Source organism: Andrographis paniculata, unplaced genomic scaffold (genome assembly GCF_009805555.1).
Source record: "Andrographis paniculata isolate CXL003 unplaced genomic scaffold, ASM980555v1 Contig60END, whole genome shotgun sequence".
Taxonomy (NCBI): Eukaryota; Viridiplantae; Streptophyta; class Magnoliopsida; order Lamiales; family Acanthaceae; genus Andrographis; species Andrographis paniculata.
In genome coordinates this window covers 3,355,020-3,380,964 of record NW_026137596.1, presented here as the reverse complement: position 1 = coordinate 3,380,964, position 25,945 = coordinate 3,355,020, and the positions used below count along the sequence as shown (strand labels likewise).

The 25,945-nt window shown below is 34.6% G+C and overlaps 4 protein-coding genes across 11 annotated transcripts; 3 read left to right on the top strand and 1 right to left on the bottom strand.

Annotated features, from left to right (window-relative positions):
• Positions 1-86: 86 nt before the first annotated feature.
• On the top strand, positions 87-12,566 carry LOC127260123 (structural maintenance of chromosomes protein 6B). Its single transcript, XM_051287801.1, has 28 exons — positions 87-362; positions 470-575; positions 1,394-1,527; positions 2,108-2,163; positions 3,898-3,984; positions 4,193-4,513; positions 4,881-5,000; positions 5,462-5,596; positions 6,015-6,091; positions 6,196-6,271; positions 6,600-6,674; positions 6,919-7,023; positions 7,374-7,543; positions 7,648-7,750; positions 8,054-8,166; positions 8,665-8,869; positions 9,262-9,393; positions 9,554-9,668; positions 9,754-9,839; positions 9,923-10,018; positions 10,293-10,429; positions 10,514-10,616; positions 10,999-11,078; positions 11,166-11,244; positions 11,381-11,438; positions 11,710-11,807; positions 12,001-12,095; positions 12,256-12,566. The coding sequence occupies exons 1-28, from the start codon at positions 203-205 to the stop codon at positions 12,311-12,313; spliced, it is 3,180 nt and encodes a 1,059-aa protein (XP_051143758.1). The 5' UTR covers positions 87-202; the 3' UTR covers positions 12,314-12,566.
• Positions 12,567-13,306: 740 nt separating this feature from the next.
• Positions 13,307-16,075, top strand: LOC127259802 (F-box protein At5g51370-like). Its single transcript, XM_051287413.1, has 2 exons — positions 13,307-14,768; positions 15,630-16,075. Exons 1-2 carry the CDS (start codon positions 13,525-13,527, stop codon positions 15,922-15,924), a joined length of 1,539 nt encoding a protein of 512 aa, XP_051143370.1. The 5' UTR covers positions 13,307-13,524; the 3' UTR covers positions 15,925-16,075.
• A 1,340-nt stretch (positions 16,076-17,415) lies between these two features.
• Positions 17,416-23,623, top strand: LOC127260068 (uncharacterized). Of its 8 annotated transcripts, none has more exons than XM_051287727.1 (16): positions 17,416-17,676; positions 17,790-17,873; positions 17,953-18,026; positions 18,132-18,165; positions 18,985-19,043; positions 19,199-19,313; positions 19,435-19,472; positions 19,672-19,769; positions 20,058-20,113; positions 21,155-21,422; positions 21,536-21,651; positions 22,095-22,148; positions 22,352-22,417; positions 22,638-22,712; positions 22,801-22,863; positions 23,342-23,623. In XM_051287727.1, exons 1-16 carry the CDS (start codon positions 17,530-17,532, stop codon positions 23,378-23,380), a joined length of 1,386 nt encoding a protein of 461 aa, XP_051143684.1. In that variant the 5' UTR covers positions 17,416-17,529; the 3' UTR covers positions 23,381-23,623. The 8 variants fall into 8 exon arrangements, 5 of the variants coding, with proteins under 5 accessions (XP_051143684.1, XP_051143682.1, XP_051143683.1 ...); XM_051287725.1 differs by having other exon boundaries at positions 23,332-23,623; XR_007840627.1 differs by having other exon boundaries at positions 17,417-17,676; positions 22,801-22,954.
• Positions 23,621-24,964, bottom strand: LOC127260070 (NADPH-dependent aldo-keto reductase, chloroplastic). Its single transcript, XM_051287730.1, has 4 exons — positions 24,808-24,964; positions 24,481-24,656; positions 23,956-24,379; positions 23,621-23,877 (listed from the first exon to the last, which is right to left on the bottom strand). Exons 1-4 carry the CDS (start codon positions 24,925-24,927, stop codon positions 23,650-23,652), a joined length of 948 nt encoding a protein of 315 aa, XP_051143687.1. The 5' UTR covers positions 24,928-24,964; the 3' UTR covers positions 23,621-23,649.
• Positions 24,965-25,945: the final 981 nt, after the last annotated feature.

Here is a 25,945-nt window from a genome sequence, read left to right as displayed (position 1 = left end):
TTGAACCAATTTATGTTTTTTTTTTTTTAAATGGTGAGGCGCTTGATTGGTGGTGGGTATATATTAAGGTTCTTTAACACAGGAAAACGTAGCCTCAGCAAGAGTAGGTTCCCGCCATTAGGAGTGGCGTAGTGTGAACGGGGGATCCGACTCCGACTCTAAAACCCCAAAAAGGCTGTCTTTACTGGTGGCGACTATACCGATGGAGGATCCCATTCCCGGCGCCGTCCCCGCCAGCCAGCCCACCCGCCACCTCCAGGCCGGGATAATCTCCAGAGTCCGTGTAGAAAATTTCATGTGCCATAGCAATCTGGAAATCGAGCTAGGAGATTGGGTTAATTTCATCACCGGTCAGAATGGAAGTAGGTTTTCTCGCTCTAATATGTTGCCTCTTCCTTCTGGACTAGGTTATGTTGTAATTTTGTTTTAGTTTTGAGTTTTGTTGGGGATTTATTTTATTGTTTCGAAGGTGGGAAGAGCGCCATACTAACGGCGCTCTGCGTCGCATTCGGGAGTCGAGCTCGTGGAACGCAGAGGGCGAATACGATTAAGGATTTTATCAAGACGGGCTGCAGGTTTTTTGCTTTTTTTGCTAGAATTTGATGATTCTTCTTGCGTGGTGATTTTATCTAAGTTTAATTTTTATTTTATTTTTATTGCAGATAGTTTTAATTTTTTAATTGCTTAGAATAACAAGTAGCACTTCAATGGGACACAGAAAAGCAGATGTTACTGATAAATTCAATCTTATTGGTTATAAATACCCTCTTTCGATGACCCCATACTGTCCAAGCAACATGTATAAGCTTATTGCACATGTTCATTTCTTGACTTGTGGTATTTAAAGGTGTGTTTGTTTGTGGATTTGGATTTTTGGGTTTGGATTTTTGAATAGTAAAAAATTGAATTTGAATAGGTGTTTGATGTGATATAAATAGATATTGATGTGATATTTTGAATGTTATAGTATAATATAAGAAAAGAAAAATAATTGTTTGATTTGATATTTTTGGAGTGAATAAAGAATCTGAATAGGTAAAACCCACAAAAGAATACAACCTAAGTGTCAAATGGAATAAGTTTTCACAAGCCTACATTTTCAGATTTCTACACTAATGTTTTTGTTTTCCGGTCCAATGTTGTGTGCATACATATACAGCTTTCTTGTTTTAGCTGATGTTTAGGACAGGAAATGAACCACACGATTGCTCAGTTTATTTGAATCGAAAGTTAAACAACTGATCATTTGCATGGGTTTAATTTTCTGGTCATGCATATTTTACTTGCCATTATACTAGATATAAAATTGTTATTTTGAAAGTTACACTATGCTTGTTTTTTTTTTTTACCTCCAATTATCCAGCTAATATCACCTATCTTTGCTCATGTGTAGCTACACACTAGTTCAAGTTGAGATCAAAAATCAAGGGGAGGATGCTTTCAGACCAGAAATATATGGAGACAAAATAATGGTGGAGCGCAGAATTTCGGAAGCATCTAGTTCCATCACATTGAAAAATAGTCAAGGTCTTTAAGCTGATTTAATCGCAAATGCTTCATTATGTATTATCCGAAAAGCAATAATATTTTTATTTTTAATACATTATATTAGCATTAAATCATATTTTTTACACAAGAATATTTTGACCAGGAAATCAGGTGTTCTTCTTTTGGTCCCTAATTATCCCATAATTAAATTATGCTTTAAGTTTGCAATGTCATGAAGTTTCTTTTCGTAGCAACAAATATAATAGTGCAACTGCATATATATTGGTGCAAGGGATACTCACAACTCTCAGCTGGTTGTCTTTTAATAAATATTTAGATCGCAATTGTTGTATATTTTTCAATTTGAAATTTAGAATAATCTAGTTAGAATTAGAGAGGGAATTTGCTAACTTTTTCAGCAGTGATTTGTTTGATTTCAATTTATCAATCTTCAGAATACAACAAAATCATGTCTCACCTTCCAAAGTTGGTTGGACTTGTCTGGGAAGTTTTTCTCTATAAATTTAGTGGTCAACAAATTAAATGAAATACATTTAATGTTGAGATGTTCTTCCCTTTTTAACACATAACTTCTGATTTCTTGCTAATTGATATCCAGGTAAAAGGGTAGGTACCAAGAGAGAGGATCTGCGTGAGATCATCGAATACTTTAATGTAAGTATTTTTAGCCCAGAGAAATAGACTTAGCACTTCCTTGTGAAATGCTCTATGGATACCCCCCCTTGTTATGTTTGATCCTTGGTTGGACATTGAATTGACTTTGTTTATGTCACCCAATCAAAAATTCAAGCATTACTTCGTGGAGAAAACTAGTTTTATTTGATTTCTTTATTTTGTAGTGCCAAAGTATGGCAAACTGGTCAAAAGATATTCATGGTACATACAAGGCAATTGTTTTTGTAACTGGTGTGTATGTTATATTTAGTGATATTTTTTCATAAACAATGTATAGCTTTGTGATGAAATTAATTTTCCTTGATACCATTCTTCTATTATTAGTGAAGTTTTGTGACTTATAAATCTTACGTATTTTGTGTTTGCTATATTCTCGAAGTTGTATTTTTTCTTTTTGAAAGAAAAAGATGTATGTAATAAGAATCCATAATATGGTGTACTAAGGGATGCTATAGAGAACATATAGCAACACAATAATCTAACATAGAAAAGACAAGGCGTTGAGCGATAAAAGGGTTAAGACTCAATAGTGCTAAGAAAGGGAATCTTAGATCATAGCAACAAAATCCACTCCGATAGAGGCTCCATGTTCTGCTAGGAAGACAATATCTGGATGTTTGGAGATTATATTTATGATCTTAAGTTGAGCTTCCCCGGGGGTACCAACCAAGTGAATTTGTTGAGTCACTTTTAGGAAGGAGACCAACCTGCCCTTGAAAAAGGTAGTCACGAAAGGGGGGATGATTGAGAAGATTCTTGCTTCATTTAATCTGCAATACTAATTGATTTCAACGTCATGAAAATAACATGACCAGAATGATCCTTGATCTCACCCCAAACCAAGGGAATTTGTTCTAGAAGGTGTATGCATTGCTAAGGATTATAATGAGTTTAGTTTTATGGGGAGGGTGATAAAATGGCAGTTTGATGTGAAAAAAACATGGCAAGGTTGTTTCATGTAGAAGCCTAATAAGATACTTGGGCAAGAAACTTTATTTACACTTTGCTGTGAAATTCATAGCTTTGGAGAGTCATGACACATGAGAGTTGGCATTCTTTTTTCTTCTTTTTTTTTTTTTTTTTTTTTTTTTGTTTTCTTTCTTCTTCTTCTTCTTTTTTTTCTTCTCTCATCTCTTTCCTTATATGTCACTGACAACCACCTTGGGACATTAAGGGTGTATTTCTTTAAGGTTTGGATTTGGGTTTGTGGTTTTTAAATAGTAAAAAATTGAATTAAAATATTGTTTGATGTGAATTAAATAGGTGTTTGGTGTGATGAAAAACTGATTTTTTGTGGAATATATTAAATGAAAAACAGGTGTTTAATTGATGTTTTTGGGGAGAAATTTTTTTTTGAGTAGTGCAAGGCCAAAACAATACCTTAAAGGAGCAAACCGTAAGTTTTTACAAGATGAAAGTTCTTTCAATCAGAGTTCTTTGTAAAGCCATAAGCTTTGGATAAAGGCTATTTTGAGCAAAATAGTCTGTGTAGTGACTCCACTTTAATATCTCCAGTAGCTTTCTTATACTCTGCACACTAATTTGACCAATAATAACCATTCTATTGGCCTCTAATTTGGTGGTGATAAATTATCCTTTGTGCATTTGTGCGAGATATTTGTAGAACTGTGTTTCAAACTTTCTCTACTGTGCTAATGATTTGTTTTTCGTTTTTGTGTTTTAAATACTCAGTCTGGTGCTTTTTCTATGTAGATTGATGTAGAAAATCCATGTGTGATAATGAGCCAAGACAAAAGCAGAGAATTTTTGCATTCAGGCAATGCTAAAGATAAGTTCAAGGTAACTATTTCACTTTTTCATTTTCGCTTCATAATTCAAGGTAGTTGAAAACTCAATTTCTTTTGCTTGTCACGTTATTGTTTTTTGTTCCCTTTCTTTCCCCCAGTTATGAATCATTCATGTGATCTTTATTTAAGTTATTACCCTTGATTGAAAGGTTATTTTGTATCACTTCCATTTTACACAGCAAGTAACACTGTATCTGCAGTTCTTTTTCAAGGCAACTCTACTTCAACAAGTTGATGATTTGTTGAAAGGTATTGAGAAGCAACTAAATGAAGCAACTGCCCTGGTTGACCATTTCGAAGAGTCGCTTCGACCAATACTGAAAGAACTTGATGACTTGCAAGAGAAAATCAAAAGCATGGAATTTATGGAGGAGATGACTCAGCAGGTGCAGTCGTTGAGGAAGAAGCTAGCTTGGTCTTGGGTATATGATACTGAGAGACAACTTGAAGAACAGCATAAATTGATTGAAAAACTGAAAGGAAGGATACCCAGCTGTCAGGCAATGATTGATAAACATCACGTATGTTGCTTAATATGGGTTCCATTCGGTTTTAATCTCTTTCATTTCTATGTTTGTATTTCCAGTACGTGAAAGAATTTTGCGAAGCATATTATTGTTTTGCTTAAAATCACTTAAACATGAAAATTATCCAAGAGCAAAGTGAAGTAAGTTTTATAATTACTTTTTAGTTCACATAATTCAATCTTATTCTTAAAGTTTACCTTTTGCCTAACTTTTAGCTGCGAGCACATGATTAGGCAAAGAGGTGTTATCAGTGCACCCAGTGTGCCAGTTCAATTTGTGCTAAACTTTCTTTATTAACCACACACAGAATGATTGCATGGATTTTACTGACTGGGTTAACTCGGAACTTCTTTGTTTGCAGCATAAGATAGAAGAATTGAGTGATCTATTGGCCAAGAAGAAAAGCCAGATATCAATTATGATTGAAAAAACTTCTGAAGTGAGAAGAATGAAGGAGGAGTTGCAGCAAAGTCTTTCCATGGTATGAAACTTGCTGGACATTTTGCATGTCTGTGCTCTATATTAACTTTTCATCTGTACTGAATGCCTGTTCTGGAGAATTGATTAGCCTAATGAGCAAAACTCAGGGTCTTTTTATTTGATTATTATTATTATTATTATTTTCAGTTTTTTACTATTCAATCTTCCGATTTATCTCCAAAAAGATCACATCCAACCAATATTTTACCTCAAAAACATCAAAAGCAAAAAATACAAACATACGGACAAACCCTTAGATTGTATTTTCTGCTTGTTCTTCATTTTTGTTCCCATTTCTCTGCCTAATGAAAAACCTTTGTCAATTGTTGGTGCGTACAGATAGATCTTCTTCAACCTTTTTTAACCTTTTCAAGTTAAATTTGTGCGAACTTGTTTTCCTCTCCTGCTATCTTATGTTTCTGTCTGTTCTTAATATCCTTTTGCCTGACTTTCTTGATCCAGATTATGAAGGAAAAGACTGAACTAGAAGAGGAGAAAGACCGGAGGACTAGGCAAATCCAGAGAAATGTTCAACAACTGAAAGCTCTCGATCAGCAAATTCATGATCTCCATGAGCAGTATATGAAAAATACACAGGCAATCACCTATTTGACACTTCACTTTTATTCACTAGATTTTGCAGTACATATTCTTCTCTTTCTTTGCTGGTTTCGTGAAGCCTCTGAGATATTTCACTTGTTTGAATTTTTAATCAATTGTAGATTTTTGCACCCTATGCACACGCCTTTGATCTCTCCTAGATTAAGTTATTTAATTCATTGTCTGTCACAAAATTTTAGTCATCTTGTTAAGCATTTCAGTTTATCTGTGTCCGAAAAGATAAATATGATTTGTGCTTAAGACTAATACCTGCCACTTGTGTATTTAGATTAGCTTCATTTTATATATTTTCCAGATTGATTGTCATTCATGAAAGCTAGTAAATGACTAAATGTATGGTTTATTTAGTTACTTTTCCTGGCATCAACAATATGTCTCTCATGATTGGCCATAGGCTGAAGAAGATGAGATAGAGGAAAGGCTACAGAGGCTCCAAGCTGAGGTAGATAATGCTGATGCTAACTGTCAGAGGTATCATATCATAATTTTACTGGTTCATGAGATGTGTGCTTTTAAGTTTCTTGTAAATTTTGAGTCAAATGATATTTTGGTTTGAATGAAATTGTAATTTTCAGATTGAAAGAGGAGGAGGATGAAGCAATGCAAAAAGTTGCTATAGTACAGAATCAATTAAAAGAAATTGTCAATCAGGTGTGGCTGATGTATCATAGTATGTAGTTGTGTTGGTTGTGTAATGACAGATGTATATTTTGTGCATCACTACTTATGTGCTTTTCATCCACACGAGCAAAACTATAAAATGATTATAAAAAAAGGGCAGTGATGAAGATTCGATTTCAAATTATGTGCTTCAATTTTTTCTTTTGCCTCATGGTTCATGCTTTTACTAAACAAATTTCTTCTGGATTATGCTTAAGGTCATCTTTTACAATTTATCTTCCTTTTCTAAAACCATTTCTGCTTAATCTTGCATTTTTTATTGTGACTAACTTTGTGTTGATGATAATAATTATTTCAGATAGAAGACTTTGAGAAGAGACATCGTGAAGTATCTTCTCATATTCGTGAGCTCCAGATGCATCAAAGCAATAAGGTCCAAGGGATATTATTTTAAATATTCTCATTCATTTTGTTCTCTTGCTTGCTCCACCGAAAATCTGTTTTTGCTTCCAACACATGCCAATATATATTGTGGAAATGTTCTAGTTTTTGTATTATATAAACTAATTCTGGACACAACACCAGCCAAATGAAATAGCTCTTGATGTTGTATGATCCCTTGCATTTTGTGCACTCTTTACATCATGCTCTGAGATATGCTTGTTACTTGTTTGAAGGTGACTGCATTTGGAGGAAGTCGGGTGACAGCTCTTTTACAGTCCATTGAACGGAATCAACATAGATTTCAAATTCCACCTATTGGTCCCATAGGTGCTCACGTGGTAAAATATTTAAGTTCACCGGTTTGAAATATTTTTGCTTAATCTTTTGAGATCTCTATGTATCACTCTTGGATATTTTAGTCAGGTTTGGGTAAACTGAATCATATTAACGAACAATAAATTTATGTCAAAAAAGTTTTCAACCTATTCGTCAGGGCCCAAAGATTGTTCTTTCTTGGTCTTATAATTCAAATTACCCAAGAGTTCTAGAGCTTGAATCAGACATTAACAAGATATCACTTCTGGTTGTGTGGAATGATCATTTTTGTTTTGCATGCACAAGCGGCTTTTTTATACTTCTACACTGCTTTCTAACATGCTCCAAGCCTTTGTTGTACAATTGATTGCAGAAACTACATAATGGGGACATGTGGTCTATAGCTGTTGAAACTGCAGTTGGCAGGACACTTAATGCTTTCATTGTCACAGATCATAAAGATTCCCGTATTTTAAAAGCATGTGCTCGTGAAGCAAACTATAACCACTTGCAGATTATCATGTATGACTTCTCAAGACCTAGGTAAGTGGTTTGATGGATGCATATGAAGTGAAATAAAATTTCCCAGTATGTGTCCCTTTTTAAATGAGAGAACCTTTTCTAACAATTTTTCATTTTTCTGGTAGAATTAAAATACCAAGTCACATGCTTCCCCAGACTAATCATCCCACTGTATTATCTGTTATGGATTCTGATAACCCAACGGTGCTGAATGTTTTGGTTGATGTGGTAAAGTTCGCAGTTTCTTACTATTCTCTTTATTTAGCTATACCGTTATTGTTTTTGAGTTTTATGTATTAGTGAATTAAGAATTCAGTCTGATTTATACTCTAAGCTTGTGCAATTTGTATTCTAACCTCTACGACATTTCTCACTCTCACCTATAGTCATGTTGAAATACAACAGATATGAACATGGGATAGCAATATTGACTCTGGAAACTTCATCTTACTGATTTTAAATTAGATGTTTTATACCAATGTATTTCCTTCAGTATTATGTTTTCAACTCTATTGACCTGATCTCTTGTAGGCTGGTGCTGAGAGGCAAGTTCTTGTTAAAGACTATGACGTTGGTAAAACAGTTGCCTTTGATCAGAGGATACCAAACATGAGGGAGGTTTACACATCTGATGGGTACAAAATGTAAGATGAAAGCTAAATAGAAGCAGGAGCTGAGCCCCCAGTTCTTCTTTTTCTTTTTTTTTTCGTCTTCTGAAACTATCAATTTAAAATACATCCACTTTTGGGTCCAGGAACTTTTCTGCTTTATTGATCTTATGTTTAAGAACATGTTTGACAGAAATTCAAGTAAAATTTTTCATGTGGCAACTTTTGCTTTATTCTGAAGCTCTTCTCTCTCTGTCATAGTTGATAACAACAATGAATTTTAAATATCCAAGTTGCATGAAAGACCGACTTCAAATATCAATTCTTAGTGTGTGTGCCATGTTCTGCTGTTTCTGTTGAATCTTATTATGTGTTTGCTTGGGTGATGATGAGTTTGCATTATTCCCTCTACTTGTTTTCCTGCCCTTTTGCATACCAATATGTCATGTCTCTGCACTGCTCCATGATAGTTATCTAATTTTCTTAGGACAGTTGATGCTTCAGGTCAATGATCTACTGGGGTTCCTTTTGCAGGTTTTCCCGCAGTTCAGCCCAAACAATTCTGCCCCCAAACAAAAATTTGAGAGCTGGACGTCTTTGTGGCTCATTTGAAAACGAGATTAAACATCTGCAAAGAGATGCATTAGAAGCAAAAGAGAATGTCCAACATGGTCGGGGTCTAAAACGGGGCAAGGAGGAAGAATTGAGAAATCTTCAACAAGAATTGAGCATTATAAAGGTACCATTCATTTCCTCTGGAATTCCTTCTTAATCATATTTATTAGTTTGAATTCTTATTTATTATGATTTCAAGGTAAAACTTTTGATCTGTAGATAATATATGAGCCGGGAAGAGCTGTAAAAGATTAGAAGATATCTGAAATCGTAATAGCATTGTTGTTTGTTGGCATACTATTAATGAAATGTATAAGTGTCGTAGCATATTTGTTTCCTATCTTATATTTGGGGCCATATTAATGCATTGGATGGTTTTTCAATTTGCTTTCGTTCTTTCCTTTTTAAAAGTAAAATAAAATAATAATAAAGCAAGTAAAATATTGACTGCCTATTTGATCTGTCCAAAGGCTTTGCTTGTCAGAACTGATTCATGTTAAATATAACTTCTTTCAGAGAAGGCGCATGGATATGGATCGAAGTTATAGGGCTAAGGAATTTGAGCTGAAAGATGTGAAAAAAATGCATGCATCTGTAGCAACCGCTGCACCTTCGTCAACTGGAGATGAACTTCATCGAGATAGATCTGTCTGTTCCTTGAACTATCATCTCCTATCTAATTTGTACTTATTTTATCTTCCTACTTTGAAAAGTTATTGTACTTAGTATATGCCTGGAAAACTGGTTTATCTAATGGGTTTGTAATGAAATGAATCTCTTCTTGTTCTTATGCTGACATTTTTGCCAGAAACTGCAAGAGGCAATTCAAGTAAAGGAAACTTCATTGGAAAATTTTGAGACGACAGTGAGTGAAGCAGGAAAAAAGATCACAGAGTTAAAAGTGTCCTTGAGAAATTTGGGCGGTATGTAGGTTTGCCTTCAAATGTTACATATGTTGATTTTGTTGACCTGATTCCTTGGATCTCATCTAAATATCTTATAACGCAGAGTCAGCAAAGTCCGAAAATAATGCATTAGCTGAAGCAGAAAAGGAATTGATGATGATAGAGACAGATTTGCGTAACGCAGAAGGGGTGCTCTTCTCTACTTATTTGTTCTCACAAATATTCTTTTTATTGCTGTAAGCTAAAATTTTTCTCACACATTTCCAATTCAGGAGAAGAAACATTATGAGGAATTTATGCACACTCGAGTCCTTACTGACATAAAAAATGCGGAGGCCAGATATCAGCAGCTTGATCACAGTTGTAAGGTAAAAGCTGCATATTCCCCTTTTCAGATGAGCGTATGTTGGCATTGTTAGATGTGTCTTAGTTCTTTATTATCATAAATACTGAGTACTTTTATGGTCTTACCTTACATTAAAGAGTGGACCTGGAGGAGAGTAATATGGAATTCACATATGCTTAACTTCCTGCTTGGTTCTTATGTTCTCTTTCTAATGTTAGTCATAGCCTACGTTATGCAGTTACTTTCACTTTGTATGATTTCAACAAACCTAAGTGTTTGTTTATCACGAAATGTAGGAGAATCGTCAAAAAGCATCCTTTATATGCCCTGAGAGTGAGATTGAGGCTTTAGGAGGCTGTAAGGAGAGCAATCCTGAGCAACTCAGTGCTCGCCTTAGTAGGTTAAGTGAAAGGCTTGAGCGAGAAAGCCAGAGGTAAAAGTTGAAAATTAATTTGCCATATGAAACTGTTTTCTCATTTTTTATTTTTAAAATTTTAAAAGGGAATTTTTTATGCAGATTCCCAGAATCTATTGAAGATCTCAGAATGCTGTACGAGAAAAAAGAGCGTAAGATCTCAAGGAAAAGGCAGATGTATCAAGCTTTTCGGGAAAAAGTGCAAGTGAGTCTAATCATATTCTTACCTTTACTGGTGCATGTTCAAAATTTTCCTTTTCTATCACTGCACAGTGCAGAAACTATAAAAGTATTGTATTGTTTTCAATATTCTATGTTAAATTTTTCTAGCCATAGAAATGTAAGTTTATAGCTGGATAAGCTGTTAATGTCTCAAATCGACACTTGTAAGAAGGAAGCAAGTGTCCTTTTTGTTGGTTGTTTGATATGATTATCTGATTTATTATAATTGTCTTCAACATGTTGAGTCTTGATAGTCGGTGCTTCTACGTTATAATCTGATGTAACTTTTCTTAGGTTTGCTATTCTCGAATTCAATTGCTATTTTCCTAGATGCTAACTTTTTGTTATATTTTACTTTATTTCAGGCATGCGAGACAGCATTGAATTTGAGATGGAACAAATTCCAGAGAAATGCAACTCTTCTGAAACGCCAGTTAACATGGCAGTAGGGACTCCTCTGTTGAGATTTCATTAAATAATAAAGCGACTTTTTTCTTTTCTACTCAATACTAACTGAAACTATATCTCACAGGTTTAATGGCCATTTAAAAAACAAAGGTATCAGCGGTCAAATCAAAGTTGATTATGAAGAGCAGACTCTATCTATAGAGGTAAGTGACTGCATGGTATTAGCATGCTGCCATCATCAAATAGGGTTTACATTGTCTTTTAAATTTTGTGCACAAACTAAGTGCAATGAAACGATTCGATGGCTATGTTTTATCTTGGTAGTTCCTATTTTAACAGGTAAAAATGCCTCAAGATGCATCTAGCAGCACCGTTCGTGACACTAGAGGGCTTTCAGGTCTGCTTAATTTAGTCATTACATATATATACATATAACCAATTGATGCTTTCGGGAGCAACCTTTGAAAATGATGAATGAAATAAAACTAATTTGGAATCCCATTGAAAGGGATTTCGGGCTGTTTTCTCTAATGTTTCCATGACAACTTATTATTTAGAGAATTGAGTAGATTGGTCCATGATTCTACTTTTTGTTATATTGTGGCTTACATGAGTGATATTCTTATTAATAAAGTATGAAACTATTCTTTCATTTGATGTTAGTGCAGGTGGCGAGCGATCATTTTCAACACTATGCTTTGCTCTTGCACTTCACGAGATGACAGAAGCCCCATTCCGTGCAATGGATGAGTTCGATGTATTTATGGTACACATTTTGCAATTTGATCACTTTGTGCATTTAATGCGAGAGCATAAGTACAAGTTCATATTATGAATCCTCACACTAGATCATTCCATTTCGATTGTGTACAAAAGATCTCATAGTGCTGCGAATTTGGTGTCCCTACCTGTTCTTTAATTTCACAATAAAGTTTTCATCGCTTCACATTGTTTTGCAGGATGCTGTTAGCCGGAAAATCAGCCTGGATGCTCTAGTGGATTTCGCGTTGAATCAAGGTTGCCAGTGGATATTTATAACACCTCATGATATCAGGTAACGCTAACACACCAAATTGCCTGCCTCCTAAATAGCACAAAGACATAATGCTGCATAAATAAGAAAAATCCTCATAACTTCATTACATTAAGAGCTCAAATTACAAGTTAGATGGTTTTGTAATGTTATGTTATGTTGTCTAATGGTGGTGATCCAGCATGGTGAAGAACGACGAAAGGATAAAGAAGCAGCAGATGGCTGCGCCGCGGGGGTGACTGCGCATCAGGAGCACACCAGCCCCCCCCATCTTTTGTAGCAAGTGTATGTACATGTATGTATTTTGTGCCTGGAGCAGCACTCTTTTTAACCCCTCTGGTTTTGAGCAATGCAGTATTGGCTTGAAATAGCCATAAAACTTTGTTCTTGAATTCATGTAAATTACTGTTTATTTTATGGGTCAGTGTTTATATATATTAGGAAGGTAAGCACCCCCTCAATGTTTGTTTAGGGGAATTTTGATGCTCCTAAGTAAATGAATTTTTTCTTTCTAATAATTAAATTGGTACTTACGGAGAAAAGCCCAGTTTAGAATCCCGGGACCATGTTTGGGCTTTTCACTATGTTTGGATTTTAAAAAGTAGGTTCAAAAAATTTTGGACCATATCTGACTTGATACACTAATAAGTTGGGCCGTGCTTGGCCCAACTTATTAAAGTATAACTTCGTGGTAAAGTTCTTAACATATATATATATATATATGGTTATGAGTCTCACTCTAAACCGGACCGACGGGCTTGGCATGGTTCGATTTCAAATTTGGTTGTGCTCGGGCTTAGTACCGGGTCATGCTCTGGCTTAGTTACTCAGTCCGGATTGAAATCGAGCCGTGCTTGTACGTTCCATTGCAGATTGGATCGGTCTGGGTTGGCACGAAAAAAACTGGGTCCTGATTGCCACCCCTACCTTCAATGCCATCCAATAAGTCTCATGGGCCACCTTCAAATAAGAGCCCTGATCTATTTTTGAATATCTTCAGTTTGGATTCTCTAGTACAAGTCAAATTGAGATTTATTTAAGCTAAACAATTATTATTAGTAGTGTAACACAAGACTTTGATGATGCCTGCAATTAAACCGTTAACAGAAAAATAATAATTTATTATAATAAAAATGAAATTCAAAAAACCCTCAAATAATTCCAAAAACAATTTCTTTTTGAACACATACAAGTGGTGTTCTTCAACTATCTCAAATCTCTCAGACCCACAACGTAATATAGCCGTTGGAACAGCAACAGCAGCCTATCCAAGGTTTCCACTTACGCTTTCTTCTTCTTCTTCTTCGAATTTCTAACAGGAAGCAGAAACCCTGTTGGGATTGGAAAGAAAGTTGTTGTTGCAGAAAACGAAAAGATTCTAAAACCATTTGCAGAAACTGGTTTGATTTGGAAAGCTCAACAATCTCAAGAACAAGAAGCAGAGCAAACAATGGAGCGGAAATGCCGAACGGTGACGAGTTCGAGTTCGCCGGAGAAGGAGAATCTCAACTCCAATTGGTTGAAAACCAAAAAAGCTTTGAACAACGTCCTCTTCACGATGCGCCTCCAATCTAAAGAATCCAAATCCCTAAATCATCCCCAACGGATGCCTCTCTCCGAATCCCCATTCCAAATCCCCAAATCCAAAACCCTAGACACCACCACCACCACCACCACTCTCCCCGCCGACGACGTAATTAGTCTTCTCTCAGACGAAATCCTGCTCAAAATCCTCTCCAAGCTCCCCAAATCGCAGAGGAATTCCATTTCCCTGGTGTCGAAGCGATGGCTCAATCTGCAAGGCAGCCTGGTGAGGTCAATCAAGCTTTTGGATTGGGATTTTCTGATTAGCGGTAGGCTGTTCCTCAGATTCCCTAATCTGATCCACGTTGATCTGGTAAATGCCTGTTTGATCTCCCCTTTAAATTCAGGCATCTTTTGCACCCACAAGAGTGTCTCTTTCCATGTCGATTCTGAGGTCCTTGAGCTCGGAAAACACAACTTCTTCGACAGTAACTTTGTAATGAATGGCGAAGAAGTCGACAGTGGTTTGAAAACTTTGTCGAAAGCTTGTCCGAATCTTCGAAAACTAGCTGTCATCAACGCTACAGAATTGGGGCTTCTAACTCTTGCAGAAGGCTGCCCTTCATTGCAGGAGCTTGATCTGCTCATGTGCCACGACCGAATGCTGCGCGGGATTGCAGCCTATCGGAATTTGGAGACTTTAAGATTGACGGGCATTGTCGAAGGCTTTTACGAGTCATTGGTTTCGGACATTGGCCTGACCATTTTAGCACAAGGGTGTAAGAATTTGGTAAATCTTGAGTTGAGCGGATGCCGGGGGAGTTATGAGGGGGTTAAGGCAATCGGGCAGTGCTGCCCGATGCTGCAGGAGCTGAGTCTTTGCAACCATAAGATGGAGGACGGGTGGTTGTTGGCGCTCCCGTTTTGCCGGAGTTTGAGGACTTTAAGGTTGGTTTCATGTAAGGGGATAGATGGTAGCGATGAGGTGGAGGATGAGGAGCATTTGGGGTGTTGTCCGGTTGTCGAAAGGCTGTTTTTGAAGAAATGTCAGGTTAGAGATCGGCGGGCTTTGAGGGGGTTGCTTCTTGTTTGTTGTAATGTTAAGGAACTTTCGATGGAGAATTGTTGGGGAATGAATGACGACGTTTTTGGGAGTTGCCGTGCTTTGAGGTATATCTTCTTTATCGTTCTTTGTTGGTTTTCGTCGATATTAAAGTTTGAACTTGGCAAGTACTTGTTTGGTAGATGAGTGATTTTTGTCGGTGTTGATTGATTTACGATCGTTTAATATGGTATCAGAGTTGGGACTAGTCGATTAAATTGAGTTCGAAATTGAAGTTGCGGAGAAGATATATATTTATATACTCCCTTCCTTTTTTTTCTTTTTTTTTTTTTTTTTTTTCGTCAGTTAAATTTTTACCCTTCATTCAATACTTATTTACCGTAAATAGGGGTTTGGATTTTGAATTTGGGATTTGAATAGTAAAATTTTTGAATTGTAATAGTAAAATTTTGAGTTTGGGATTTGAATAGTAAAATTTTTGAATTGTAATAGTAAAATTTTGAGTTTGGGATTTGAATAGTAAAATTTTTGAATTGTAATAGTAAAATTTTGAGTTTGGTATTTGAATATAAAATTAATTTTTATTATAATATAAAAAATAAAAAATAAATGTTTGATTTGATATTTTTATGGAAAAAACAAATTGATGAATGGTGGAAGTTGGGGGAAAATACCCAAACAAATACATCCTTAACTTTATTACATTTTCTTTTCATTTTCTTTAACTACTAACTAAATTTTCAAAATTATTCTAAACTACATTTTTACTTTTTTTTACTTTTTCAATAAAAAATATTCACTGTTTAAAACCCTGTACGGAGGCCAAATGGGCTAAATATTGCAGACGGAAGGAGTAGTTTTTAAACTCGACTACTTAGCTGCGACGATATATATATATACACATTCATGTCTACATTTACGTCGTACTTAAGAATTCATTCGATTTGGTCGTCGTTTATGGTGTGCAGGAGAGTGCGGTCGTTGTCGTTGGAAGGGTGCTCGACGCTGACGACGCACGGGCTCGAGTCGGTGATTGCTGCATGGGGCGATCTTCAGAGTCTGAAAGTGAAGTCGTGCAACAACGTAAAGGACGGTGAAGTGAGCCCGACGCTGTCGGGGGTGTTCTCGTGTCTGAAGGATCTGCAGTGGCAGCCGGAGACGAAAGCGATGGTGTCGGCGAATCTGGACGGCGCCGGGATCAGGAAGAAGGGCAGCAGGCTGTTCAAGAAGGCTTGTGACTGGAAATCCTTGCCTGGTGCGTAGGAAGAAGTAACTTTCTTGATTATGAGTTGTATGAATTTGGTAGTTTTGTTGTTGTTGTTGATTTATGTATGAGGTTTATGTAAAATGTAATGTAATGTAATGTGGAATGTGTTTTTGAGGTTAACACATACAAAAGGTGTGTATTGTTTATTCTACCCTACAAAATAGCCTCTCCCCCATATATTTTGGACATATTCCTTGGATACGAGAATTTAGGGAAAATATAATTAATAGGTAATTAAAAAGTGTATTAGTAGAAATAATTAAGTATAGTTTTATTGGCAGGAACATTAATATTATATTGGCATGCATAAAAAGTAAAAGATAAATGACTTTTTTTGCCCCGTGTAAAATGTAATGACAATTGTGTAATAATAATGAAAAAATAGGAATAGTTTTACGGTGTATGGTTATTTATGGAAATGAGACTTTGTTTTGGGATGGACAAAAATGGTAAACAACACTGTTGTATTGGAACGAACAAAAATGGTAAACAAAATTATTGTATTGAGACGGAAAGAGTATTATTTAGTAAAAATAATTATAGATTAAGATTAAAAGAAGTAAATAGTTTAATTAAAATTAAAAAATTATAAAATTTAAAATGTAATTAAAGTGGATAATCAGATTTAAAAAAAAAAAGAAAGACACAGAAAAATAGAAAATAGAACAAATTATGTGCTACTGGATAATATAAGATTATTTGAGATGTACAAGAAGGGGAAAATTTTGGATTTTGTTTGGCTTTTTTTATATAGATTTTTTTATTATTCATATATATATATATATATTTAAAAACATCAAAATAAATATTTATTTTTAAATATTATATTTCTTTCGTTCTTTTAGTTTTTTAATTTTGATATTTTGGCCTGATCAAATAATTTTTTCATTTTTTTAAGTAAAATATATCTTTCATTTAAATAAAAAGTATTTTTATAATATTTTGTATGGCATTACAAAGAATATTATCAAAAAGCAATTGGTTTAAGAGTTATTTTTTTTTTATCATAATATTTACGTATAATATTTTTTTATTAATTATTTTTATTATAATAATAAATTAATGCATGTGAGTGGGATATACCAATAAAAATTAATATTTTATATTTAAAATTATATTAATATTTATTTATGCTATAATAAATAAATTTTTATTATTCAAAATTTAAATTTAAAATATTAAACAAACACACTCTATAGACAAATTTGATACATTGATATTATTCTTTGCATTTAAAATATTAATACGTATTTTATTTTATTTTATTTCAAATATTATATTATAAGTCAAAGAATAATCAAACAATATCCAGTCTTTTCATATTTAAACATTTTGCTTAATAAAACATTTGTTTGCAAGCCTTCCAAATATAAGTAATTAAACATTACAGGGACTGGTTTGTAAATTGCAATTACATCCCAGATATTCATATTACCATATTTTTATTTCGCTGAACTAACGCTTTTATAAATCGTGGTCAGAAAACCCAGAAAGTGGAAATTGCAAAGAACTGTACGGTGCGGAGAAATCAAAGAAATCATAGAGAGACAAGACAACCTGAGAAGGCAAGGCAAGGGAAGGGAAGGAAGAATATTGCAACAATGCGAAAGGACAAAGGAGTGGCAATCCAAAATCCAGTCGAAGATGGAGACGAAGATGTCAATTCCGATTACCCTAACAAATTCGAACCCATAGTTCCTCTCCCATTCTCCACTCGCAACACTTCTTCCAAATATGATTTCGTCAAGGTTCGTTTCGATTTTGATCCAATACGCAATACTTCATACACTTCCTTTCATTACTCACAAATTTATAATTTCAATCGCTTATTTATGGCTGGATAAATTCTTTACACGACCAGGTGAAAGTCTGGCTGGGCGATAATGCCGATCACTATTACGTTTTCTCCAGATTTTTGCTCAGCAGAATGCTCACCGTCACCAAGGTAAAATAAAATTTTTATTTTTTCATTCTTTAAAATTTTAAAGTTAAATTATTTGGTTTGTACTTGTCCTAATTTGCAGATTCCCAACCATGTGGCCATTAAGATTGCTCTGGAACTTAAGAAGCTACTTGTTGACAATAGCCTTCTGGATGTGTATGTTGTAATAATAGCCAAATTTTATACATAGGTTTCATTATTTTTTTGTTTGTTAGTTTTTAGCTTCTGATTTTTTTTTAATTTTTTTTTTTCATTTTCCAGCTCTCAGTCTGACCTTGAAGCAAACTTATTTAAGGTACGTTCAATCTGCTCTGTTTGGAATTTAAAGTTTTTGTCAAGTTTTGGAATTGCAGATGAATCTTGATGATATGAGGTTTAACCTCTAGTTTTATATATTTGTTACTGAGAAAATTAGACATCAAGGTGTTAAAGACATTAAGGCCTTGTTTGGTTGGAGGAATTTGGGGTAAAAGTATTCCAAATGAATCTATGAATTTCATTAGTTTCACTTGTTAATGTTATGGATTTCAAAATTTTCAAGTTAGCTTTGTATTTTAAATCCACCCCCTTTAGTAATTCAGATACTTACTACAGACAAATAGCGGATTTGAATTATGAACCCCTTCAAATTCGAGATAATTTAAATTCATTCATTTAGAATATACCTCATATCCACATATACACATCCAACCAAACGGCCCAAAAAAATTTGATTGAATTTCTGTAAGATGCTATTTTGATCTTGAATGTAGAACAATGGATGTAAATGAACAATATTGCCCTCGGGTTATTGTCGAAATTTCTTCGGGTGTGTTTGGTTTTAGGTTTGGGAGTGGAGTTTTGGGTTTTTGAATAGTAAAATTTTAAATTGAAATAATTCTTTGATGTAATATAAATAGAAAATAATATGTTGTTTTGAATGTAAAATTATTTATTAATATAATATAAAAAATAATTGTTTGATTTGATATTTTTGAAGAATTTTTTTAATGAATAAACAATTTTTTTAATGTAAAGCATTTTTTTTTCTATAAACAATATATACGTTCGGTTAATTATTTCATTCCTTCGACAAATATGGCTGCTTAATTCCTTTTTTCTTTGCACTCTATAGCTCATGGAGCGACGAGGTTTTGGTGAAGAATATATAAACAGATATAAAATGATGACAAGGTTAGTAGGTTTTTATGTCTTCGATTTATGCTGATATCATGAAAACATTTGATGATATACTTTTAAAAGCTCGAGCTCTTCATTTTAATTTCTAGTTTATTTGATTTAATATCATAACAATATTCTTTTTATCTCAATTTTATTGCCGTTTTTAGGTTTCACCATCAAAGAATTCCTCTGGTTATTCTTGTGTGTGGTACTGCTTGTGTTGGAAAGTCAACTATTGCTACTCAACTTGCCCAAAGATTAAACCTGCCGAATGTTTTGCAGGTTAATATCATTCATTTATTTCTTTCATTTTTTATTTGTTGTTGTTTTATTTTCCATTTGTTAGTTTCATTGGCACTTACAAAAGACTTGTGTTGATTTATTTATATTTGTAATGCCACAGACAGATATGGTGTATGAATTACTGCGGACGGCAACAGAGTATGCAACTGTTTATCTCATAAAGTTTCTATGGCCAATACACTTTGTTGAAATTGTTAATTTTATGTCTGAATAAAGGCTTCTTTGTTTAATTTGAACGAATATATATATTATATAAACACTTCTGTAGTTGTGAAATCTTGTATTTCTGTTGCCGAGTAGTATATTTCATTAGTGATGCACCATTTTTTCATTTCAGTGCTCCATTAACAGCTTCTCCTGTGTGGGCTCGAAATTTTAGCTCATCCGAGGAGTTAATAACTGAATTTTGTAGAGAATGTCGAATTGTTCGTAAAGGTAATGAAAATACTTAAGACTCTTTTTGCCCCCTAATCAAAGTATTTTATGCCCCGTTTGGTTGGATGAATTTGGGTTTGAATGTGGATTTTAAATGAATTGATTTGAAAGACTTCAGATTTGAAATATTTCATAATTAAAACCCATTGTTTGGTTGTATGAAGCATTTGAAATATTAAAAGAGATAATTCATAACCAACTTTGGAGATACCTTTAACCAAAATCCCTACAACCAAACGTGGCCTAATTAAGGATTGCAATAAGTATTCTTCTATTCTTCCAAAACAGGTTTGGGTGGTGATTTGAAGAAAGCAATGAAGGATGGAAAGCCAATTATTATCGAGGTAAATTCCCTGCTCAATTTCATTTTACGTATGTAATGTACTTGTATGGCTTGTCTTTTTCTTCATTATGCTTTCTTACCTATGTATGTAGCGTCCGATTGATGATTATTCTTTAATTACATGGGAATTGTTCTTTAACTATCAATTATTATTATTAGTGAGGATAATCAACATCAGAAAGAAAGATCATTCGATTAATTGTTCCATGCCCCACAGACTTTCAAATGCTGTTTGCTATATGAATTGAAGAGAACTTGTAGTATATTATGGCGTGCTTGTTAATAGGCACCTACTTGAGCAATAGATTTACGACATGTTAACGAAGTCTTGTATGCAGTTCTTGGCTTTGAATGCATATAGAAATTTATTTCGGGAGCAGAATTCCTTAGGGTCCATTTGGTTGGATGTATTTGGACTTTATGGTAGATTTTAAATGAATGGGCTTGAGGGTGTGCTTGTTTTGGGGTTTGAGTCTCTTGACTAGTAAAAAAATGATTTTGAATAATTATTTGATGTGATATAAATAATAAAAAATATATATTCGGATAAAAAATATGAAAAAAGAAAAATATTTGATTTGATGTTTAGGGAATTTCCAAATGAAGCTAATGAATTTGACTGAATTATTTGAAATACTTTTAACCCTATTTTCTCCAACCAAATGGGACCTTAGTGAAGCGTTTGTTTGGAGGTTTGGATTTAGGTTTGAGATTTGAATAGTAAAAATTTTGAATTAGAATAGTTGTATGATGTGATATAAATAGGTATTGATATGATGTTTTGAATGTAAAATTAATTTTTAAGTGTATTATAGAAAATGAAAATTAGGAGTTTGATTTGATGTTTTTGGAGAAAATTTTTTTTGACCAATAGTAAAAATTGAGTGAAGTTTGCTAAGAGAACACACCCTAAAATTATACATTCCTTCAATATAAGCTGGAGGTTATAAATGCATGTAGGTTAGGTGTCTAAGATTTGCTTATTGTCCCGATTATAATCGACCTGCTGATATATCTATACATATATATATATAAACACTAGCAGGGAATATATTTGGATCCTAGTATGTACCTAATGGACGATGACAATAAGTCATCTACTGCCGTACCAGAAAAAGAGGAAGAGAAATCAGGAAAAATTAAAAATGGAGTCTCGCAAGAGAATGACACTCCCGCTCCTAGCGCTAATCAAGAGAAGGAGAATATCGGCACTCTAACGAATGAATCATGGGGCAAAACATGTAATGTTGATACAAGTTCAGGCGCTCAATCGTCTGAGGACATAGGTGGAAGCTTGCCTGTTAGTAAAGGTGAAAGTCTCCTTTCTTAGTGTCCGTACTGCGCTCTCATCGTAGAGAACATTTATTTGTCCTTGGCATGGTTTACATTTCAGCTCTAACTTGAGCTTCCAATGTGCTGACAGATGAATCGGGTACAGGTGCCGAACCTGTAAAAGTTCCTGCAGTCAAGAAAAATAAGTACGGTCCAGAACCCATTATTGTTCCGATAATCCTAAGGATGGCTGAATTTGACCATAAGGTATGTTGAGATTCATTTTATTTTTTTGGTTTAACTTTTGGCGAACTTAGCAAAATACATAGGCACTGCAAAATTGTTTCGATTGAATTAACATTCAATGTTCGAGCTTTCGAAATTGAAAGAAAAAAAAAATGTCTCGCCAGTAGATTTTACCTACTTTTTAGTCCTTACTACCGTGTCATCCAAATCTATTATTACTTTTTTTTTTTGTTGATTTAAAAAATACTACTTTTTCTATTTTTTTTATCCTAAAAAGTAAAAATTTTATCTTCATCTATTTTTTTATCCTAAAAAGTAAAATTTTTTATCTTCATCTATTTTTTAAAAAAAAATTCATGCCCAATCAAATGAGCACACAATTGGATGACGGAGGGAGTACTTTTTATCAATATGACATTGTAATTTGTCCAATTTTAAGTTAACAAGCACGTTGAATTTGACAGGCTTTGCTTGAGGAGTGGCTATCTACTCGTAGCTGTGAAAAGTTCCCCGTAAAGGTCGTACTAAATAAAACAGCAACCACAATCTTTTTCGTCGTCCATAAACTTCATGATGATAATTGTTCCATTAGCTTCACATTTCCGTATTAAATAACCTTAAATTTTTACATTACCTAACTGTACAACGAAAAAAGTATTATCCTCTTATGTTTTTGTATCATTGCCTTATATCTTTACCGGACACGGTTTTATTTTTCCAGGATAAGGATAAATTAATCAGCAACTTGAAAACAATCCAAGACTATCTATGTTCTTTTAAGTCGCAGGTATGTCGACACGACTCTTTATATCTTACAATGTAGTAAATGCTTGAAAAATTTTTTGCTTAGAATGCACGAGTTAATTAGGTTTTATGGAGTCTTTCAAATGCTACGCAATTATGAAATGATCCCAAGGCCGCTGCGCTTTGGTGGTTTTTTTTTTTTTTTCCTATTTTCGTTAATACTATATTTAGGCACCAACGAAGTTTGTCTCATGGCTTTGCAGGGTTATACTGTGGTGAATATATCAGCAACGGCATTTCCGCAGACCTTGGACTGGCTGCATAGTTATCTTCTTCAGGTGATTGATATTCTTGCATCTCCGATCGACTCCTTGCCTAATCATGAATTTATTCTGAGCCTGAATGCTTTTTTACGTGTTCGACCAGTGTATCGAGCATGGCACAACATCTGTTTCCACTGGGGGTGGTGATCCGGCCGCAGGAAACAAGGTCGCTAATTGATCGTTGCTCAGAGCCATTGTACGGCTTTGTTATTTTGCTCAAAGTCGAAACTGACATATCCTCGCTTTTCGAGAAAATTGTAAATAATAATATCTTCTATGTATATTTAATTATCACTTTTGGCCTTTATTTATCTCGCTGAAAAAATATATCCTACACGTTTACAAAAGTCGTCATTTCTATCATTCGGCCGTGCATCATATTCACATGACGGTTGTTCAACGCGCAGCCGGAGGACAAGAAATGACAATTGTTGCAAATGTGTAAGATATATTTTGCCAGCGATATACGTAGAGGATGTTTTTTGCAAGTTTTCCCTCGGTTTTCCCTATAACTTTTATTTCATTATAAGACGATACCAAAATCATTGCAATGTGGAACTCTGAGCAATGGTATCGACTTTTGCGGTAATTTTTTTTTCCCTAGGTTTATATTAACTGATTTTATTTTCTGAAGCTCTCGACAGTCGGCTCGATGCTCTTTGCACGGGATAGAACAGATCTAAGAATTGTTGGTTCTCTACAAAGCAATCAAATATGAAGTTTCGATCAAGCTATGAGCAAAAGGAATTCGACACTACTGCAGAGTCGAGTCTGCGTTGCTCGCCACAGCCAGATACGTATTTTACGTTATTTTTTAGAATGGCCGCGACTAGGACATCTGTAGTTACCAAATCCTATGAGCTTTCTGTAGATATACGGTACTTATATCGTTGCCAAAATCTATAGAAATCATCGTTTTTTATTTACATCGATTTGATTCCCGCATATGTTGTCAAATCTCATCGTCCCATAACTCTTCGATCGTCTTGTAAGGACTCGTCGTTTGATTTACATACACTTCCCCTCTCATTATCTTCCACTCCTCCATCCTTTCGATTTCGTTTACGTCTTTGTTGTCGAGTTTCAGACTGAGCGCTCCGATGTTCTCCTTTAGCCTGTCTTCGTTGAAGCTCTTCACTATCACGCTCGATCCCTTCGACATCCCCCACCTCAGCGCAACCTTAATCGCAACAAAAGTACGGTAATAAGCCTCGACTCGTTGTAGGCGAAACTAGATTTAAGGTTGTTTAGTTCTTACCTGAGCTGGAGTTGCCTTGTGTTTCTGAGCTATCGATCGAATAACCGGGCTTTCAACAACGGCTGTCGAACCCCAGAAATTCCCGGGTCCGCCGATCGGCGAGTAGGCGCTCACGTGAATGTCGTGATCCTTGCAGTAATTCCTCAGCTTTTTTTGCTTCCACATCGGGTGCATTTCGACCTGATTTACAGCCGGCACGACGGATGCGTGATCGAGCAAAGATTCGATCTTTTTGCAAGAAAAATTGCTTGTGCCGATGCCGCGACATAATCCCATCTCGAGGCATCGCTCCATCCCGGCCCACGTCGTCTCCATGTCCAAATTCTCGAACTCGTCTTCCTTAGCGTAAGGGGTCGACACCCACGGCTTCATCCTCACCGGCCAATGCACCAAGTACATGTCGACGTATTCCATCCCAAGGTTCCTATCAACGCAAAACGCAAAATGTTATATGTTTTCGGGCCATATATATAATTTCGATTTTAATTTGTCGAGTTGCGATTAATGATCAATGGTTTCGCTTACATTAGCGTTCGCTTGAGAGCGGAGACGGGGTCGTGGTGATGGCTTCCCCAGAGTTTCGACGTAACGAAAAGGGATTCCCTTTCGACGGCACCTCGGGATATCGAGTCCCGGAGCGCGGCGCCTAAGGCCGGCTCGGAGCCGTAGACTTGAGCCGTGTCGAAATGGTTGTAGCCGAGCTGCAATAGAAGCCGATGTTATCGACATTGTTATTGTCGATCATTTTCTAAATGAGAATGATCGATCGAAAATGGATTAAATAAATAAAAATAATAATAATAATAATAATAATAATTTAATTGAGAAAAAATTGGATAAGAATGATGATACCTTGAGGGCCATTTGGACAGCATTGTGAGTGATATGATAGTCATTTTCGAAGGAGAAAGTTCCCATACCAATTATGGGTATGGTCATTCCATTGTTAAGTCTTGCCATATTGCTCTTCATTCTCTCTCACTCTACTCTCTCTCTCTCTCTCTCTAGTTTGATCTGTGTTTTTTGTAGTTTGATATGCGGGAGTGACAAATAGGGGTGGTATGTATTTATATGTAGTGTTGGGTTGACACTCAAAAGTCAACCTTAAAGACAGGGCAGAACAGGCCAGGACAGGACAGGACAGTGTAAGAAGTTGACAAGAATAAAAGTATTTATTTATTTATTTATTATTGTTGTTGTCACTCCACTCCATGAACGATTAGGTGAGGAAGTGTCACGAAGTCGCTCTGTTTAGACTTTTTTTTTTTTTTTTTTGTTTTTTTTTTAGACTTTGGAATTTTCAAAATTTGAGAAAAAAAATTTAATAATAAAAAATTAGTATTTGATTTGATATTTTACGATGTGATATTTTTTTAAAAAAATAAATAGTAAAATAAAAGATAATTGTGTTAAACAAATCAACTTGTTTGAAAATTAAATAGTGTATCACTTTCGCTCTTCATAAATTAAAGGTTCTGCTTCCTTTCACATTTTTAAATATTATTATTATTATTATAGATATATTTTAATTTTTATATAAAATAATATACTCTGCACTCACAATACAAAAATAAACTCAAAATCAACAAGCACAAATGAATATAGCGATATATTTTAGAGTTTTGAAACTTTTTATAAATAATTAAAAATTTTGAATATGTTTATTTGTAATTTTAAATCAAAATCAATACTATTTCACCACGTATATTTTTAGTAAAAATACATTTTTTTTTTCATAAAATATCACTAATTAGACATCCGATCCGTAATTGCTCCATCCTCCTTTTTTTTTTCTTTTTTTTTTGTTACATATGACATCGCCAATCTCTTAAACAAAAATTTAAATCAAAACTTCATTTCAAATTATTTTCAAACTATAATCAAACAAAAATAATAGTACTCTCTCCATCCCATTGAAATGTTACCATTTTCTATTTTCGTTCGTCCCAAAACATGGTTACTATTTCCTAATTTAGTAATTGTACTACTC